General features: G+C 34.7%; 2 protein-coding genes across 3 annotated transcripts; both read left to right on the forward strand.

Moving 5' to 3' along the window:
- The first annotated feature begins 924 nt into the window (after positions 1-924).
- Positions 925-6,439, forward strand: gpatch11 (G patch domain containing 11). The gene is made up of 8 exons (XM_051915791.1): positions 925-1,132; positions 2,046-2,272; positions 2,362-2,403; positions 2,480-2,600; positions 3,371-3,461; positions 3,594-3,710; positions 6,127-6,208; positions 6,284-6,439. Exons 1-8 carry the CDS (start codon positions 1,083-1,085, stop codon positions 6,340-6,342), a joined length of 789 nt encoding a protein of 262 aa, XP_051771751.1. The 5' UTR covers positions 925-1,082; the 3' UTR covers positions 6,343-6,439.
- Positions 6,440-7,018: 579 nt separating this feature from the next.
- eif2ak2 (eukaryotic translation initiation factor 2-alpha kinase 2) lies at positions 7,019-17,327 on the forward strand. Of its 2 annotated transcripts, none has more exons than XM_051915784.1 (19): positions 7,019-7,388; positions 7,542-7,671; positions 9,015-9,160; positions 9,315-9,450; positions 9,531-9,580; positions 10,360-10,518; positions 10,594-10,726; positions 10,809-10,849; positions 10,976-11,057; positions 11,191-11,225; positions 11,334-11,385; positions 12,985-13,061; positions 13,189-13,308; positions 13,432-13,551; positions 13,781-13,985; positions 15,710-15,853; positions 16,098-16,199; positions 16,324-16,386; positions 16,565-17,327. In XM_051915784.1, the coding sequence occupies exons 1-19, from the start codon at positions 7,276-7,278 to the stop codon at positions 16,688-16,690; spliced, it is 2,034 nt and encodes a 677-aa protein (XP_051771744.1). In that variant the 5' UTR covers positions 7,019-7,275; the 3' UTR covers positions 16,691-17,327. The 2 variants fall into 2 exon arrangements, with proteins under 2 accessions (XP_051771744.1, XP_051771743.1); XM_051915783.1 differs by having other exon boundaries at positions 7,024-7,388; positions 10,943-11,057.
- Positions 17,328-18,591: the final 1,264 nt, after the last annotated feature.

Consider the following 18,591-nt stretch of genomic DNA (forward strand, 5'->3'; position numbering starts at 1 on the left):
AATTCATGATTTCATTTTAAAACTCCAATATGTAAGATTTTTGCAGTAAAATATCCAAAGTGTTATATATTTTGTTCGGTTGAGCACTTACATTATCCCAAATGTTTCCAACTATTTGTAAATCGTGAGAAAATCGCGATTTTACCAAGGAAACGGGACGTGTACGGGAGTCGCCTGTCAATGGCGTCATATCCGCGTTACCCTCGGTTTCCGGTTTTATATAGTAGAAAACACTATTTTGTCAAGTAGCTAAGTAATACAGCATTTTCTCCATCATACAATACGTTTTAAAATGAATTGCATGTCATTTAACAACACAAGCCACCCAGCATTTATTATTATGATATTCTAAAATCGATCTAGATTAACAAGTGTCTCACAGCAGCGCCGAGCGAGCGTACAGACCAACGTTATGACATTATTTTCAACACACTCAAATGTATCTAATATGATTTAAGCGCTGTGTTACCTCATACACTTGACCGGAAGAAGGGACGTCGGCGACTGTGGCATAATAAAAGTTCCGCTGCTCTTGAGTGTGTCGCGTTCGTCCAGTGGCCTCGTTCAGCTCCAACATCACTCGAGTCGGCCCTGCGCTGGTTCTTACTACAGTAACGTTAATAATCTCATCCATGAACATGATTTCTGCTCGAGTCCCGTCCCGATTCTTTTCCACTGGTAGTGAGGTGAAGACGACATTTCCCAAGATTCCGCGCTCAAACTCGGCGTCATCAAGCTACGCCATTGTTTTGAATAGGCGACCTCTAGCGGCGAAAAAATTACATATTGTGGCTTCAAGGGTCTTCCTGTCAACATAACGGTAAATAAACCCTAACCTGCTTTATTTTCTTCGATATATTTCTTTAAAATAAAAATACATACATACATTTATATTAAAATGTTGGTAGCTAAATGTTTTTCTGTCATTAGGAAGGACAGATCACAGTCTAAATAGGAACCTAATACACTTGCTGCTGCGTTCCAGTCGGACTCATTTACTGTAAGGAACAACAAAAGTTATCCAAGGGATTTTATTTCTATTTCAAATATAATTTATTTTCAATCGTTAATTAATTGCACAAATGGCTGATGATGAAGACGATTACATGTCGGATGCTTTCCTGAACCAAATGTGAGTTTAAAACGTGTTTTTTTTAATGATACCCTGTTACTGTCAGAGTGAGTTTGATGTTTGCTAATGCGTTAGATGTAAACAAACATGGAGTAACGCTTGTATTCACGCGCAAGCAACATTTTACATGTATGTTTAAATGTAATGTAGGTTTCTTAGATCATTAATCCATGAAAATCTGCGGCGAAAACACATAAAACAGCCCTGAATGATGGTGAAGTGATGCTCATTAAAACAAACCCTTACGAAAATTAGCCATGGTTTTACTACAAAATAAAACCAATAAGTCATGGTTATTGTAGTTAAACAAATTAACCATGATTTTGCTACACTAACCATAGTTTAACCATGGTATTTTTGTAGTAAAACTGTGATTATACAACTGGTAATCAGTCCGCCAAACAAAACATGGTTACTACACTTTTACTATAATAAAACCATGATTATTTTGGTTATTTTTCGTAAAGGAAAACATGGTAATGCCATATTATGTACATAATATTATGTAATCTATATGACAGACTTGCACATGTTGCACTTAACTGTATTTTCCTTTTTGAAGTGTTTTTCAATCATATTTCAAGCAGTTCAAAACCATCATGGTGAACAGTGTGCATCTGAAGTGTCTCAGCTGAAGGAAATCCATCAATTATTTATCAGCTTTAATATATCAGGCAGATTTTCTTATCGGGCCAATAACATTAAAAATGAACATATATCGGCGGATACCGATATGGTGGCCGATATATCGTGCAACCCAACATGAAATTAGTGTAAACCAGTAAAAGGTGCTAATACAGCAAATAAACACACATGTTTCAGTTCAGAATTCCTCTATTATTCCCAGTTCCTCCAGCCTACTGTCATCCTAAATAAGACATTGTGTTGTTTTGACGCTCTCACACATGTACAGCTCAGATGTTCGGCCTGGCGTGCCGATGGTGAAGCGTGTGAAAGATGCCTTGAGAAAGGAGGCAGTACAGAAAGAGAAGAACACACAGAACCGGCAGAAGAGCTTCAGAGAGCAGGAGCGCGAGAGTCGCGAGGCTGCGCTGCAGAGCTCCATAAGCACTCAAAATAAAGGCTTTGCTTTACTGCAGAAGATGGGATATAAAGAAGGACAAGGCCTGGGCAAACAGGGTCAGTGATTGGGACTTTTAAAGGGTCCATTTGCTTTTGAAAAAAATAAAATACCCAGAGTGTAATTGTTTTGTGTTTTCATGCTGCAGGTGCTGGGCGGGTTGAGCCGGTTCCTCTCAACATCAAAACAGGTAGATGGGTCTTTTCTGGTTTTGTATTGTTGATTATGTTTAGTAAGACATTGTTCAGAAACTCTGATGTTTGCAGACAGAGGCGGCATTGGAATGGAAGAACTTAAGAAGAGGAAAGCAGATGAGGAACTTCAGAATTACCGGAGAAAAGTGCAAATGAAACAACATGTGGAGAAGAAATCACTTGAGGATTTTAGGTATAAATCTAAAGATGATATCAAATCAAGCTCATGTTTTTAACCCTATAAATCATATTTGATACATGAATTTGGCCAATATTATTAAAACTTCGCTGTTAAAGGTCTTTTAGTATAATTGTACAAACGTCCTCCTTCAGCTCGTGTCTTTCTGCTGTGAAATCTGCACTGATTTTTATCAAGTAAACATAAGAATAACTTTGATAATGTAATATTTCAACTGAACTGAAGCAACTTCAGTTTTTCATTATCCAGACATCATTTATTAGAAAAATAATGAGTATCAAATATGATCCTCATCTTTTGAGGAAGGTTTATTTATTCATCTTTCAATCATCATTGTATTGCATTGCATTATATGTTTTAAAACTACAGAGCTTTGATCATAAAACTAAGCATTTAAATATCATCTTACTAAGACTTATTGTTGGCAGATATATATATGTATATGCATTTTATGAAAGTATATCTGCTATACTGTTATAAGTATCTCATTGATTTACATTACAAGCATCAGAATTTCATCTTACTTTTTGTCCATATAAATATCAGCATCTGCAGCATATTTTTGCTCATTTTGAGTCTCTGAATAAGTGTTTTTCCTCCATATTCTCACTATATCATATTATATGAGCCATAAAAGCCTGATGCATCAAATATGATGCTTAACAAAAAACACATATGCAAACTTTTTGTGTGTGTGTGTTCAATATGATTTCATGTGTCAGGCTTTAATCTTGTCTGTGTCTTGGATATGGTCTTTATTACAGAGTGCGTAAGAGAACCGAAAGAGAAGAGCGTCAAACACAGAGCGACCTGTGGAAGAGCCAACGGGCCTGTGAACAGCTGGACAGCCAGAAGGTCATTACAATAAAGATTTCATCTTGAGGATTGTATCTGAGTTTGAAAATATTTGCATGAATGGAAATGAGGCTTTTCTGGATTCCATATAACTCATGATTCGCTCATCTACTGTTACGATTCTTCTTTTAGGGCATCACTGCTCCCAGAGACAGCTGGTACTGGCCTGAAGTAGTGAAAGATGAGGAGGAAGAGGAGGAAGAGGAAACAAAACCTGAAGGAAGTGACGATGAGGAGGAAGAACTAACAGTGAGTTGCACCTCAAACCTGTGTTTACAGCACTTTCATTGCTAATAAACTGGTTTTGGGGGGGAAATGTTTTGTAATTTGTCTTGCAGTAACTTCGAATGCTTGATGAAAGATATATTGAGAAAATGGAATGAGATTATTTGTTTTTGTCTATCAGCATTGTTTACTACAATGAATTACACACACACACACACACATATATATATATATATATATATATATATATATATACATATATACATATAAATAAATATATATATATATATATATATATATATATATATATATACATATATACATATAAATGCACAGATAAAGCAATAAAGAGTGAAAGATTCAGCATTACGGGCTGTTACGCCCTCCCTTCTGGAATAATTTAAAAAGGAAAGGTAACATAACATAAACAAAAATGACTGAACAACACCACTGCTCAGAACTAGTTTATTAATTCACTCAAGACAATGTATAGACAAAATCAAATGACATACCAACCAAGAAAATATGTAACATAGCGGACAACAACTAATAAAGAGAGGTATGACACATAAGGCATAACAAAACAAACATAACATAAAGACGCTGCTTTGCTGGCTGGCTCGCAAGTCTGTCGTCTCTCCATTCTCCTCCTTATTAGCGTCTTTTAATCCACTAACTCTCAAATGATAAACATGTGCGTCAACCTAAGAAAAAGAGAGCATGTCTGTACTCGTGGAGATAGAGAAATGCCAAAGTAAACAAGGGAAGGACAACAAAAAGAATAAGCATGAAACACAGACTAAACCTACAGAATCGACCTGAGCCTTTTGCAACATTTCTTTAAATGCTCAGACCAAGACAAAACATTTTCCAAATGGAGGCATGAACTAGCAATAGGAATTTGCATTAAATTGTTAGTTCACCCAAAAATGAAAATTCTGTCATTTATTATTCACACTCATGTCGTTTCACACCCGTAAGACCTTCGTTCATCTTCAGAACACAAATTAAGATATTTTTGATAAAATCCGATGGCTCAGTGAGGCCTTCATCACCAGCAAGATAATTAACACTTTTAAATGCCCAGAAAGCTACTAAAGACGTATTTAAAATAGTTCATGTGACAACAGTGGTTCAACCTTAATATTATGAAGTGATGAGAATATTTTTGTGCACCAAAAATAACAAAATAGCGACTTTATTAAACAATATCTAGTGATGGGCGATTTCAAAACACTGCTTCATGAAGCTTCGAAGCTTTACGAATCTTTCGTTTCGAATCAGTGGTTCGGAGCGTGTACCAAACTGCCAAAGTCACGTGATTTCAGTAAATGAGAGTTCGTCACGTCATAAGCGTTTCGAGACGTTTAGAAATTTCAATGATTCATGTGACTTTGGCAGTTTGATACGCGATCCGAACCACTGATTCAAAACAAAAGATTCGCAAAGCTTCATGAAGCAGTGTTTTGAAATCGCCCATCAATAGATATTGTTGAATAAAGTTGTTATTTTTTGGTGCACAAAAAGTATTCTTGTCGCTTCATAACATTAAGGTTGAACCACTGTAGTCACATGAACTGTTTTAAATACGTCTTTAGTAGCTTTCTGGGTGTTTGACATCGGATTTTATCAAAAATATCTTAATTTGTGTTCCGAAGACGAATGTCTTACAGGTGTGGAACGACATGAGGGTGAGTAATAAATGACTGAAATTTTCATTTTTGGGTGAACTAACCCTTTAATCAAGATCCCAGACCTGGATAGTTTATACCTTACTGAGGGACAGAAGGTAATTTGCATGAAAGACCCTGGGAAATGGCACCCCCTCCACTGTAAGCAAAGTACTTATAAACTCTCTAACTTACAAATTAAAGTATTACCTTTTGGTTTGTTTCTCTTGACATGAGGCCATAGAACCAGTTGCACTGAGACATTTGAAATGATACCGAACATGACCGTTAATTCACTTGCATTGACACTGAACATTATATTCTTTATATAATCATTCTGAGTGAAGAGAAGAGTGGGTAAAGGGAAGGAAATGGGGGAGAATCAACAAATGTCAAGGAAAGACAGGGGGGAAAGAAGCGTTCCCGCATCTTCACTCTGTGGGGTGTGGAGACAGATGTCTGTGTGTGTTTGTACTGTCTGTATCTCAGGAGATCAAAGTATCTTTCATATATATAATATACATACACACACACACTAGCTAACATGCATGTTATATTATTAATCACTATGTAATAGATTTAGATAATAGTAGGAAAAAACCTGATGTATCTAATAGTTCTCACTCTCTAGAGTGTTACTTTAAAAAGTAATTTGACACCAAATTCTACCTGTTTATTTATGGGTTGTGCCTTATGTTCAATATGTTAAATTGATTAAGCTGTTTTGTATTATTTTGAAGCCCCATCATGCTGTTTTCTTTCCATTACAGCCTTTAGACAAGCTGCAGTTTCTCACCTCATATTTGCGAGGAGTCCATTTTTACTGCATATGGTGTGGGACGGCGTATAACGGTAAGAAATGTTCATGTATAATGACTGTTATTATAATGAATAATAAATAAAACACTGAATGATCTCGCCCCACAGATGAGGAGGATTTGAGCTCAAACTGTCCCGGTGACACGGCAGCAGATCATGACGACTAGAGCAATGATCGGGAACACTTCCTTTTAATTGCATAGCTGTGTTTATTTATGTTTTCCTTTACATCCATTAAATGTTGTATTGATGTTTTGATTATAATTGTGTGTCCAGGTTTTGTATAATTATTGATGACTTTAATCTCAGCCAATCATAAACATTTGTGGTTGCATATTTATAAATTTTTTTTTACTTTTATTGTCCAGTGCATTGTGGGGTGGAGTGTGTGACAATACTATTTATAGATGAACAATAATTAAATAATTAGACTAAAACATATTTAAAGATTCAGAAAGGTTTTGTATAATACACTTAGTGCAGTAAGTTCACAAAAATATATAACACATAAAATAAGTTTCAAAGTATTGCCAGACATTTTCTTGTTGTGCATTTAGATTCAATTAATGAGGTTTTATTAATTTATCTTTTTCTGGTACTTAAAATTAAAACCTGAAAGATAATATTTTATGAAACTAAATGAAGAAAAAAATCAAACAATTCTAAAACGTTATTTTTTGTAAAATGCTGCAACAAGTGTTTATATTATTATGCCAGGTATTTTATTTCTGTATGTACGTAATTTAATATACATTTATATAACTATACTTTGTCTCCTGGCAATAAAACAGAAGGTTATTTTTTCAGGTAGGTGTGGCCTATCAACATGCGTGACTTCCGATTGGTCAGTCCGCAGTGTAGCGATGACGATGAAGTCCGGAAATCGAAACTTAATCGAACTAAATGATACGAAGAAAAGAAAGTATTCTTGATCTGTGGTGGATGTCAGTCGAAACTGACACTAGTAGTACAGTGTAAACCTGGTATGAAATCACGGTAACGAGTCTTTTTGTGGATATATGGCGTTCACGTGCTGATCAAGGTAAAGATTCAGTGAAGTTGTGTCACTGTCTTCGTATATAGATATTTTTAACTCTGCAATGGAGTCTGTGTCAGGGAATTTTGTTTCGCTGCTAAACGAGTACCAGCAGAGGACACAGTGCACCGTGGAGTATGAGGAGGGATCCACAGAGGGACCGAGTCATAATAAAACGTATGCAAATATCATTCATTCCGTCAGTATGCGTGTAGTTGAACTGAGTGAAGTCTGCCGAGGAACAGTTTCTGTGCTGTATGTGCAAATGATACAAATGAAACGAGTATGAAACTATAATTAATTTGTTTTTAATCAAACCTGTCCTATCAGCTTCACTATGAGGGCCATTATAAATGGTCAGCGGTATCCTGATGGCACTGGGAAATCCAAGAAGGAGGCAAAGCAAAGTGCTGCCAGGAACGCCCTTGATGGCATAAAGAGCACTTACAATACTGAATCTGTAAGTACATATCTATCTATCTATCTATCTGTCACATTTATAGGTTTTAAATATTCATAAATATATATAAATGCGTGTATGTTTGTGTGTGTGTGTGTGTGTATATATATATATATATATATATATATATATATATATATAAAATTTTATTTTGCAATAATGACAGGCATATGTCATTGGCCTGCCATTGGCCCAGTTGGCCTTAAAACCGGCCATTTATGACACCAAAATTTTAGATACCAGTGAAAATTCACAATTTTCTCTTCCAATCTCGATACCACAACTAAAACTAGTAGGGATGCACCGATAATTGTTCATATTTGAAAGCTGAGAACCGATGAATCTAAATCCAATTTTTATATTATTTTTGAGAGCCTGATTGCAAAAACAAAAGTTGCACCATTAAAAGCCATGTCCCAAGCACACTATTATAATGTTCTCATTATAATTTTATGTAATCTATATGACAGACTTGTGCTGCAAATGGTGCACTTAACTGTATTTTCCTTTTTGAAGTGACTTCAATCATATTTCAAGTAATTCAGAACCATCATGGTGAACAGTGCGCATCTGAAATGTCTCAGCTGAAGGAACTAATCCATTATTTATCGGCTTTAATATATCGGCCAACTTATCTTATTGGGCCGATAACGATAAAATTAAAATGAACATATATATCGCCCGATACCGATATTGCGGCCGATATATTGTGCATCCCTAAAAACTAGCCTAACTAATATAAATTTAAATCATTATTAAAGACACTTAACAGTAGTTTTCAGGCAGAGACACTGGATTAAGTAGTCAAATGTAAAATAACACTGCATAGTCTTCACTGTATAAAATAAGCATAGATTAATCCTTATTAAAGTTACAAAAGTTATTCAGTCAAGAGCAGTGTGTGTTTTTTCTTTGTCGTTGTTGTTTGATTAACATTAAAACACAGACTGCAGCAGAAATATTAGGCTGCTGTCACTTTAAAACTCAATGCACGGATCCAATATACTGATACTGTTACACATGCATTTTATTTCTCAACTGTTCACTTAACACATAACCTGCCAAGAAGGGAAGGGCAGAAGGGAATATATATATATATATGCGTATGTGTGTTTATATATATATAATATATATATAAATTTGCATCATCGCTCCATTTTACCAAAATATTTGAGGTAATAAGGTGTAATATAAAAAAGAACAAATAAATAAATTTGCTATTTTGTTTAGATTTAGATTATGTGTTTATCATTTCGTTTTCATTTTATGTTTTGGAAATAAAATCCATCTATCAAAATTCTGTAGCAGTGTTGAGGAATTAATATATATGTCTTTAACTACAGACAACATCATCTGTTCAAAACATTTCCAACAACATGACTATATCTCATCGGAATTACACATGTTGGCTCAATGAACATTCACAGAAGAACAAGTTAGTATTCAAGGCCCGTGAGACCACTAAGATGGATCCAGGAAACTCTACTCAGTGAGTATTCAACACATTTACATGCATGCTTAATCTTCTGATTCACAGTGTCCATCTAGAAAAGAGAGAAAAGATGAAAATTTGCACAAACTACTCCTAGAAATGAATAAAACTTGATTCCAGTCTTCTCTCTTGTCTTTTTTTTTTTTTGTAGATTGTGTACTTATGTCTGTAAGTATATTTGCGGTGATAGAGAGTTTCCAGAGGCTTATGGAAAAAATAAGAAGGAAGCCAAAGAGGCAGCAGCTCTCTGTGTTTATGAAGAGCTATTCAAAACACAAAATGCAGAGGTAACACAACATCTATCTACTTGGATTGTCTAAAAACTGTAATTTATGAGTTTGGTTTGACACTTTATTTTGTATTTAAGGACGAGAACAGCAATAGAGCACGGAGGAGGTCAGAGGTTGCATCTCTTGGGTAAATGATAAACAACAACATGATGACAAAACTAATGTCAGTGCTTCTTAAATGGTCAGCTTCAGGTGACAGACTTTACATCAAAGTAGATTTAAATGACCTACCGCAGTACTGAAATTATTTATCATTTTATATGTAATTTATTTATAAATTTACAAAGCCAGTGATTCAAAGCCCAAGTCACATTGTGTTCAACACAAGCCACATTTATCCTCACTGAAAGTTAATCCATTTTCGATACAAGCCACAGTCTAGGTATCACACAACCTGTTTTTTGTTGGCATTTTTTTCATTTGATGAGTATGGAAGCTTGTTTCCGCCATGAAATAAAAAATAAAAAGGGTAATTGAGACTTTTTATCTCACTATTCTGATTTTTTTTCCTCAGAATTACGTGATATAAAGTCAGAATTGTGAGTTATAAAGTCAGAATCGTGAGATATAAAGTCAGAATTGCGAGATATAAAGTCAGAATTGTGAGATATAAACTTGCAATTGTTATATTGTCCAATTGTGAGGGGAAAAAAGACTGACGTTTTTTCTCAGAATTTATCAGTTTATAACATGCAATTCTGACTTTATATCTCGCAATTCTGACTTTATATAACACAATTCTGACTTTCTAACTTGCAACTGCGAGAAAAAAAAGTCAGAATTGTGAGATAAAAAATCACAATTACCTTTTTAATTTTTTTATTTAGTGGCGGAAACAATATATTATATTTTTGCATATTTTGAGCTATTTATTTTCACATCTTCACATCTTGTCTTTTATTTAAGCCCTAGCCTGGACCGTGTGAGTTTGAGTACTGCTGATGAATCTCGAAGCTCTACGCCTGACCACAACTACATTGCATATCTCAATGACTTCTGCCAGAAAAATAAAAGTGTACTTGATTTCAAATTAGTGGAGAGAAGAGGCCCTCCTCACAACCCAGAGTAAGTCTAGCACAGGCCATAACATTTCAGATTTGTTTTAAGTTGAAAGCATAAAACTGACATTTGCTTCTTCAGGTTTGTGTATAAAGTTGTCATAGACGGGAAGGAATACCCCGAAGGACAAGGAAAGAGCTCAAAAGAGGCGAAGCAACATGCTGCTCAGCACGCTTGGAGTGAAATTCGTGATCAGATTGGCTGGACCACACAGGCAGGGCCCTTCAGAAATTCAGCTATGTGTGTTGTCTAGATGTTAGTGTTGACTAATGCACATGCATGTTTTTAATTAACAGAGTTCTGAAGATGACACCTCTTCTCAAACCCTAGAGACATCGTAAGTTTAAATGAATGAAACAACATTATGTTGTGCATATAATATATAATGATATAAAGATGCAATGCAGTTTGCTGTTTATCTGTTCCATAGTAAATCTGAGGATGCACAACTCTCATCAAACAGCTCGGCTGAAACTCCCAGCAAAAGTGATTTCATCGTCTTCAAAGACTCATCTGCTGTCAGTTCTCCTATGGCCATAAATCCTGTAAGTCCAGTCTATATTATTGGCAGCATTTGCATTTTTGACTTCAAGCAATATGAGAGGCTGTGAGTTTCATAAAACATATTGTATTTTAACATTTTATATTTGAACTTATGAAATACAAACTATATTACAGTGTGCAAGCCCACTGGATGTGAGACCGAGAATAAAGTAAGCTTTTACGGTTGTTAAATTTCATATTTTAGATTTCACATTTTTATGTACGTTATTTTGTTATCATCAATGATATAAAATAACATTATACACTTTTTCTTTTAGATTAGCACCGACTTTTCAACTGTCACCAAACGGCCTGGCCCAGGTTAAAGAGGTATTGGAATAATTAATAAGTTCAGCATAACATTATGTGACATTAGATTATAAAAAGTAGAACAAAATTAAGTCATCACTAAGATGAATTACATTTTCTGTTAAGAATTAACAAGTATAAAGACTGTAAGAGTGAAAAAATGAGGGAAGCAAAACATATGTGAGGTTTGGGTTGCGTATGTTCTGCTTCATTATATGATAGAGCTGCACAATTAATCATTAAATTGCGATCTTGATTCAAATATCCATGTGATTATTTCTAACTGACAGACTTTTGACTCTATTAATCCTTTGACAAGTATGATCATAGCAAACATTCAGATCTGATATAAACACTGATTTCTATGGTAGTGATCAAAATAGAGTAAATCACCTTTTTATTGTAACTTGATGCTTCAATAAAGATGGTATCCATACATTGTGACTGTTAAAAAATGTATTTGTCATTGAGTAATTCATTCAAGAGATCCATTAAAATAAACACTGATTCATCCAGTAATGAAACAAGTGAAATCTTTATCAGTGAGTCATTGAATCTTTCATTCAAGAGATTTGGTCAAAATCACTGATTTATCCTTTATCAGTGAGTCATTGAATCATTCATTCAAGAGATTCGGTCAAAAACGCAGATTCATCCAGTAATGAAACAAGCGAAATCTTTATCAGTAAGTCATTGAATCATTCATTCAAGATATTCTGTTAAAATTCTGATTTATCCAGTAATGAAACAAATGAAATCTTTATCAGTATGTCATTGAATCATTCATTCAAGAGATTTGGTCAAAATCGCTGATTCATCCAGTAATAAAGCAAGTGAAATATTTATCAGTGAGTCATTGAATCATTCATTCAAGAGATTTGGTCAAAAACGCAGATTCATCCAGTAATGAAACAATTAAAAACTTTATCAGTGAGTTATTGAATCATTCATTCAAGAGATTTGGTCAAAAACGCAGATTCATCCAGTAATGAAACAAGTGAAATATTTATCAGTAAGTCATTGAATCATTCATTCAAGAGATTTGGTCAAAATCGCTGATTCATCTAGTAATAAAACAATTAAAAACTTTATCAGTGAGTTATTGAATCATTCATTCAAGAGATTTGGTCAAAGACGCTGATTCATCCAGTAAGGAAACAATGACGTTTTTATGAGTGAGTCATTGAATTATTTGCTCAAACTTTAAAAAAAAAAAAATTAATTCAAATATATTAAATATTTTTAAAATAGATTGCAATTGACGTTTTGTCAGAACCTCTAGCAAATGACGTTATTTTGTTTAGTTGTCTATTCAGAATTGTGATCTCTACATTAAACAAAAAAATTGTGATTCTCAGTTTATCCAGAATCGCGCAGCTCTATTACATGAGTACTTTCCATAAAGTAGTGTCTGTAAAATGTACGAGGTAAATGCAAAAAAATTCTGTAAAATGAGACCAATGGAAAGGGAAATTCAAAATTCTATTGAAAAATTTGACTTGGTGTTTATGAATCTGTTTTTAATGCATCTCCAAACTTCAGAAAAGTGACTTTTAAATTTGTTTTTTTTTATTTTATTTAATTGTTTCTCATATTTTCCTCTTCCAATAATTTCCACAGAATGTTCCTAACCTGAATGCACACAATCTGACAAAGTCATCTGGAGATCAACCTTCACACCAAGCTATAAAGTCAAGGCAAAGCATAACCTAATTGTTTTAAATTTTAACTGTGCATTTTATTACAAATGTTTTTGTGTCAATCAACATAGCTTTTGAAAATAGTTTCTCTATTGTTTTGAAGCTGTTATTTTTATCTCTGTAGGTTTTTGGATGACTTTGACTCAATAAATCCGATTGGCAAAGGTGGTTTTGGCCGAGTTTTCAAGGCAAGACAAAAGCTGGAGAAGAAATATTATGCTGTGAAGATAGTGAAGAGTACAGAGTATGTAAATGAAAATAAAGTTTATCATCTTAATGTAATTTTATTGGCTGTGTGAGGGTTTGTTTTGTTTTTGTATTGCATCTACAGAAATATAATGTCATGATATCTTCTGTATCTCCACAGAAAAGCTCTTCGTGAGGTCCGTGCTTTGGCTGATTTTAATAACGCCAACATCGTCCGCTACTACGCAGCTTGGGAAGAGGACATGGCGTACAGACATGAGTCTTCAGAGACCACCTCAGAGTAATTCAGCAAACACAACTCGTTCTAAAACAAACAAGGGCCTGCCTGACTGAAAGTGTTTAATGACTACTCGACACATAGCAGAACTAACTGACCAATTGAATAGTCATGCAGTCCCTATTTTTCTACTAACATTAACATGTATATTTGTATTGGACTTTAAAAACAAAACAAAAAAAACATCGAAAACATTTGTTCTGCTAAAAATATCTGTATCTATTGACTTTAGTTCTAGCAGTGGCCCGGGGACAAAGTTCCTCTACTTTCAGATGGAGCTTTGTGAGGGAGACACACTGCGTGCCTGGATTGAGAAAAGAAACTCTTCAAATGAACACTTCCTTGAGAGGAGAGCGGACGCAACACAGATCAGCAGGCAGGTGCTGACGGCCGTGGAGTACATTCACTCTAAAGGCTTGATCCACAGAGACCTGAAGGTGAGCACCTCGTTGAAATGAGCTTACATCAGGCTCGGACAGAACTCAGAATTAAAGGGGTCTTGAATTGAGAATATAAATGTGGACATATAAGAAGTCATTGTATTGTAAAAATATCTTAACTTCCTTGTTAGCCCAAAAACAGCTTTTATTGAAACCAAGCTCTCAAAATGACTCGTTTTGAATTTTGTCTCAGTATGATGTCATGAAAGACTGCCTCTGCAGAAGATCAACGCCTTCTTCTACATGATTGCCTCTTTTGCCCCGCCTATCGATTCGCGCATGTCATATAGTAATTAGAGATGCACTGATACTAAACTTCTCTACCGATAGCTGATTATTCAGAGCGATATCTGCCGATACCGATAGCCGATTCTTCAGAGCGATATCTGCCGATACCGATAACGATACTGATAGCCAATTATTCAGAGTGATATCTGCCGATACCAATAACCGATTCTTCAGAGTGATATCTGCCGATACCGATAACGATACTGATAGCCAATTATTCCGAGTGATATCTGCCGATACCGATAGCCGATTCTTCAGAGCGATATCTGCCGATACCGATCAGAGCGATACTGATAGCCGATTCTTCAGAGTGATATCTGCCGATAGCCAACCGATATCTGCTGATACCAATAACCGATTATTCAGAGTGATATCTGCCGATACCAATAACCGATTATTCAGAGCGATATCTGCCGATACCGATAACGATACTGATAGCCAATTCTTCAGAGCGATATCTGCTGATACCGATAGCTGATTATTCAGAGCGATATCTGCCGATACCGATAGCCAATTATTCAGAGCGATATCTGCCGATACCGATAACGATACTGATAGCCAATCATTCAGAGTGATATCTGCTGATACCAATAACCGATTATTCAGAGTGATATCTGCCGATAACGCCAGATAGTTTGGGGGTTCTGCCTTTTTTACCCTCTTTTAAATTAATGATAATTTTATTATAATTAATAATTCTCATTATATTTTTTAATTATCATATTTTGAAAGAAATGCAAACATTAAAAACTTTATTCTCTCCATTTCATCACCTTGTTTCAGAGTAACTGGTATCAGTTATAAACATAAACACATTACTCAAATTAGTATTAACACATTAACTAAATTTTGAAGATGAAATTAATATTTCTTAACTTCCTGAATGTTATTAATTCATATAATTACTATTAATATTGAACATCAAACTGGTTTCTTAGCATTTTCTTTACAAAAAGCAGAAATTCAGTGCATTTTCCTGCCCTCTTTTGATTGACAGGATATATCGGTCCTGACTATCGGCTGTTTTTAAACTATCGGCCGATGGCCGATAATGTGAGAATTTGCTTTTATACCAATTATTGGCCAATATATCGGTGCATCTCTAGTAGTAATAAATACAAGAGAAAAGCAAACACAGGATTACTCCAACAACAAAACAATAGAGATGCTGTTACCTCTAAGGATTACAAAATGTTTTGAAGTGCCAAGTTGTGGAAAAACAGTCATTGCATTGCCTTCCTCGTGATCATAACATTAAGAAAGCGTGGATGAACTTTATTTTTAACGAAGTTCCAGTCAGTTCGCATCAGTAAGACATGGTTTGTGCTTCATTTTACTGCAGATTCAGTTTTTAACAAAACACAGTTTGACGCAGACTGCAAATAAACAGATTTCACACACAGTTTTGATTGCTCTGTTTTTCTTTGTTTCAGCCTCTAAACATAATGTTCGGCAGTGATGGAAGAGTGAAGGTTGGAGACTTCGGCCTCGTGACTGCAGCAGAAAATGACAATGATCAGCAACTGCTGGAACGGACTAAAAGGACAGGAACACGTTCTTACATGAGCCCGGAGCAGGTGAGTCAAGAGGCGTATTCACGGATGAATCATGCACAGGAATATGCATTTAGAAAGTAGAGTCTATTTTGATTTCATAGTTTAAGTTTATTTGTTTACAGTGGCAGTGCACATTAATATACATGGCTGTACATGTGCCAGAATTAGCCAAAAAGGCTATTTTTCATCTTAATTATAATGATCTATACAGTGTTTAAATGCTTTTTGTGCTGCAGATTTTATTGTTAATAAACTGAATTTTTAGGCAACAAAAACATCCTATGACAGAAAGGTGGATATATACGCCCTGGGTCTCATATATTTTGAGCTCCTCTATAAACGCGTCACAACACATGAAAAGAAAAAGGTTTGATTCATCTTTTAATCTGTATATAATAATACAGTCTATGCATTCATCTTTAACTATATCTGATATGTTATTATAAGTAATGAAGTTTTTGTGTGTGTGTGTGTGTGTGCGTGACTTTTAGATTTGGGATAATATAAGAATTAGGATTTTTCCACCACAGTTCTCCGGGAAATTTACCTTTGAGGTGAGTGTAATATCATGATCAAAATTTTGAAATTTGTGCATGTTTTTTCTTCGGTGCAAGCGCTGAACATATGCTGAAATCATCAATGCCTGCTATGATCACTTACTCAAAGTTGAGCATTATCTAACACATTATCTCATTTTTCACGGCTGCGTTACGGGTGATGCTGATGAAATAGCATAAGCTCATAGAGCGAATGTTGAGTCCCAGTCCTGAAGACAGACCAGACGCCACAGATCTGATCAGAGAGCTGGATCGATGTTCCACTGTCCTGCAACCAGATAAAGACATCAAGACGTTCTGATGGGATCTCTTCTCTTTATGCCTTTTTAACAATAGCAGTTGCTTATATTTAAGGCAAAGCATTTAGCAGATGCTTCTATAGAGCAACTTACAAAAAGTGCTTTATATTCAGACTGACACAGTCAACAGATGGCAAGTGTGCAATTTAATCTATAAAGCAACTACATTTCCAAAAATGAAAGTTTTGTCATTATTTACTCATCTTCATGCCGTTTTTTTAACAAAATGTTCCACAAAAGAAAGAAAAACTTAAGTGTGAAAAATTACAAAATGTGCATTTTACATTGTCTAAAACTCCTCTCTGATCATGTTGTATTGCTGTAATTCATTCTCTATGTTTACATGAATTATCTTGAAACAACGGTTGACTCCATTACCTGTTTAAATGAATTACCTTTGGAACGGAAGTTGAATCTGTCAGCTTTTGTTATTGTGTCTGTATTGCATAATTTTCTGGAGCTAAAATCATGGAGCTTTTAATCTCATCTACAGGTTATGGAATCATATCTCATGTGGGGAAAAAGTGGTACATTTTGTTCTCTTTTGCTGTGAAGGTTTTTATTCATAATTTTTGTGGAACATCTGATTTGATATTGTTGGGATATTCTTGTGAAAATAAAAATCTGTTACAGAACATACATACTTAAATTGGCTGTTATTGTAAATAAGAAAGAATGAAATGAAATGTCAACTCATTCATGTGTCAAAATAAAAGCAGCTGATCAAAGACGAGATCAGAATATTCCAGAACATGTCAGCTAAAGTTTTAACATACTTGTAGATTTAAAAAAAAGTGTTTTTAAAAAATTAGCGTTTTTGTTGTTTACACGGAGACCGTTTTCAAAAACTTGCACTTTGAAACCTGTTTTCAGGCCACCAAAATGCCGTTGTCGTGTAAATGAACGGCCAAAACGCATAAAAAGTTTACGTTTTTAGTTGAAAACGGTGTTGTGTAAACAGCCCCCAGCGATCTAAAGACGTTTCAAAAACGGGGTTTGCAATCGCTATTGTTTCTGATGTCACAAACTACCTAACCAATCACATCAACGTGCCGGCGTGCTTTAGCATATCATTAACTATTACCGCTCTGAAGCGGGGAGTCTCAAGAGAATATTTTTCCGTTGATATGAAAAATCGGATAGATTTAGCAATATAGCAAGGTGTATGATGTATATTATTATGTTATGAACTATAGTAACTAGTTGTTCAAAGCATTTCTAAGGATACTGATTTTAAGAAGGCAGCTGTCTGACTTGGATGGCGAACGGGAACATGGTTTGTAACATTAGCAACACATTATTATTAGCTGTTTGATATATATAGATATATATTTAATAAATATTAATTACCGTCATGTGTCCGACGTTGTAAAAAGCGATACCATTGTGCAGCGTTTACCTCAGTAATTTGACCGAGTGGATCGCTCGTGCGAGTGAGTGGAGGCGGGGCTAATTAGCATATTCATATATTATTGTATATTAAATGAAGCAAGTATGTAGAGTTACATTCAGGCTATTTTAAGGCATGAAGAAATTTTTTTCACAGGAAAAAAAAAAGTTTAAATATGTCACTTTGGTGATTTTAAGGGAAAAAATTATTGACTACAGAAAAATAACCATTTTTTCTTGGTGTGAAGAACATTTTAATAATCCAAAGAACCCTTTTCCACTGTAAATAACCTTTTGAGCGATGGAAAGGTTCCATTGATGTTAAGGGTTCTTCATGGAACAATAAATGCCAATAAAGAACCTTTATTTGTTATTTAGTAATTAGTAGTAAGGGAGTAAATTCAAGGTATTAAAAATACCTTGTTTTATTATAAGCTCTTAAATAATTTATATGTATGCTAAATAAATAATAAGAGAATACATTTTGTAATATATTATACTGATATGTTTCCAA

This window comes from Ctenopharyngodon idella, chromosome 13, assembly GCF_019924925.1.
Source record: "Ctenopharyngodon idella isolate HZGC_01 chromosome 13, HZGC01, whole genome shotgun sequence".
Taxonomy (NCBI): Eukaryota; Metazoa; Chordata; class Actinopteri; order Cypriniformes; family Xenocyprididae; genus Ctenopharyngodon; species Ctenopharyngodon idella.

Coding starts and splice junctions, on each gene's coding strand:
- gpatch11 (XM_051915791.1), top strand. CDS start 1,083: ATGGCTGATGATGAAGACGATTACATGTCGGATGCTTTCCTGAACCAA. Junction 1,133..2,045: donor GATGCTTTCCTGAACCAAAT/GTGAGTTTAAAA, acceptor ACACATGTACAG/CTCAGATGTTCGGCCTGGCG. Junction 3,711..6,126: donor ATGAGGAGGAAGAACTAACA/GTGAGTTGCACC, acceptor TTTCCATTACAG/CCTTTAGACAAGCTGCAGTT.
- eif2ak2 (XM_051915783.1), top strand. CDS start 7,276: ATGGAGTCTGTGTCAGGGAATTTTGTTTCGCTGCTAAACGAGTACCAG. Junction 10,727..10,808: donor AGATTGGCTGGACCACACAG/GCAGGGCCCTTC, acceptor TTTAATTAACAG/AGTTCTGAAGATGACACCTC. Junction 13,062..13,188: donor CACCAAGCTATAAAGTCAAG/GCAAAGCATAAC, acceptor TTATCTCTGTAG/GTTTTTGGATGACTTTGACT.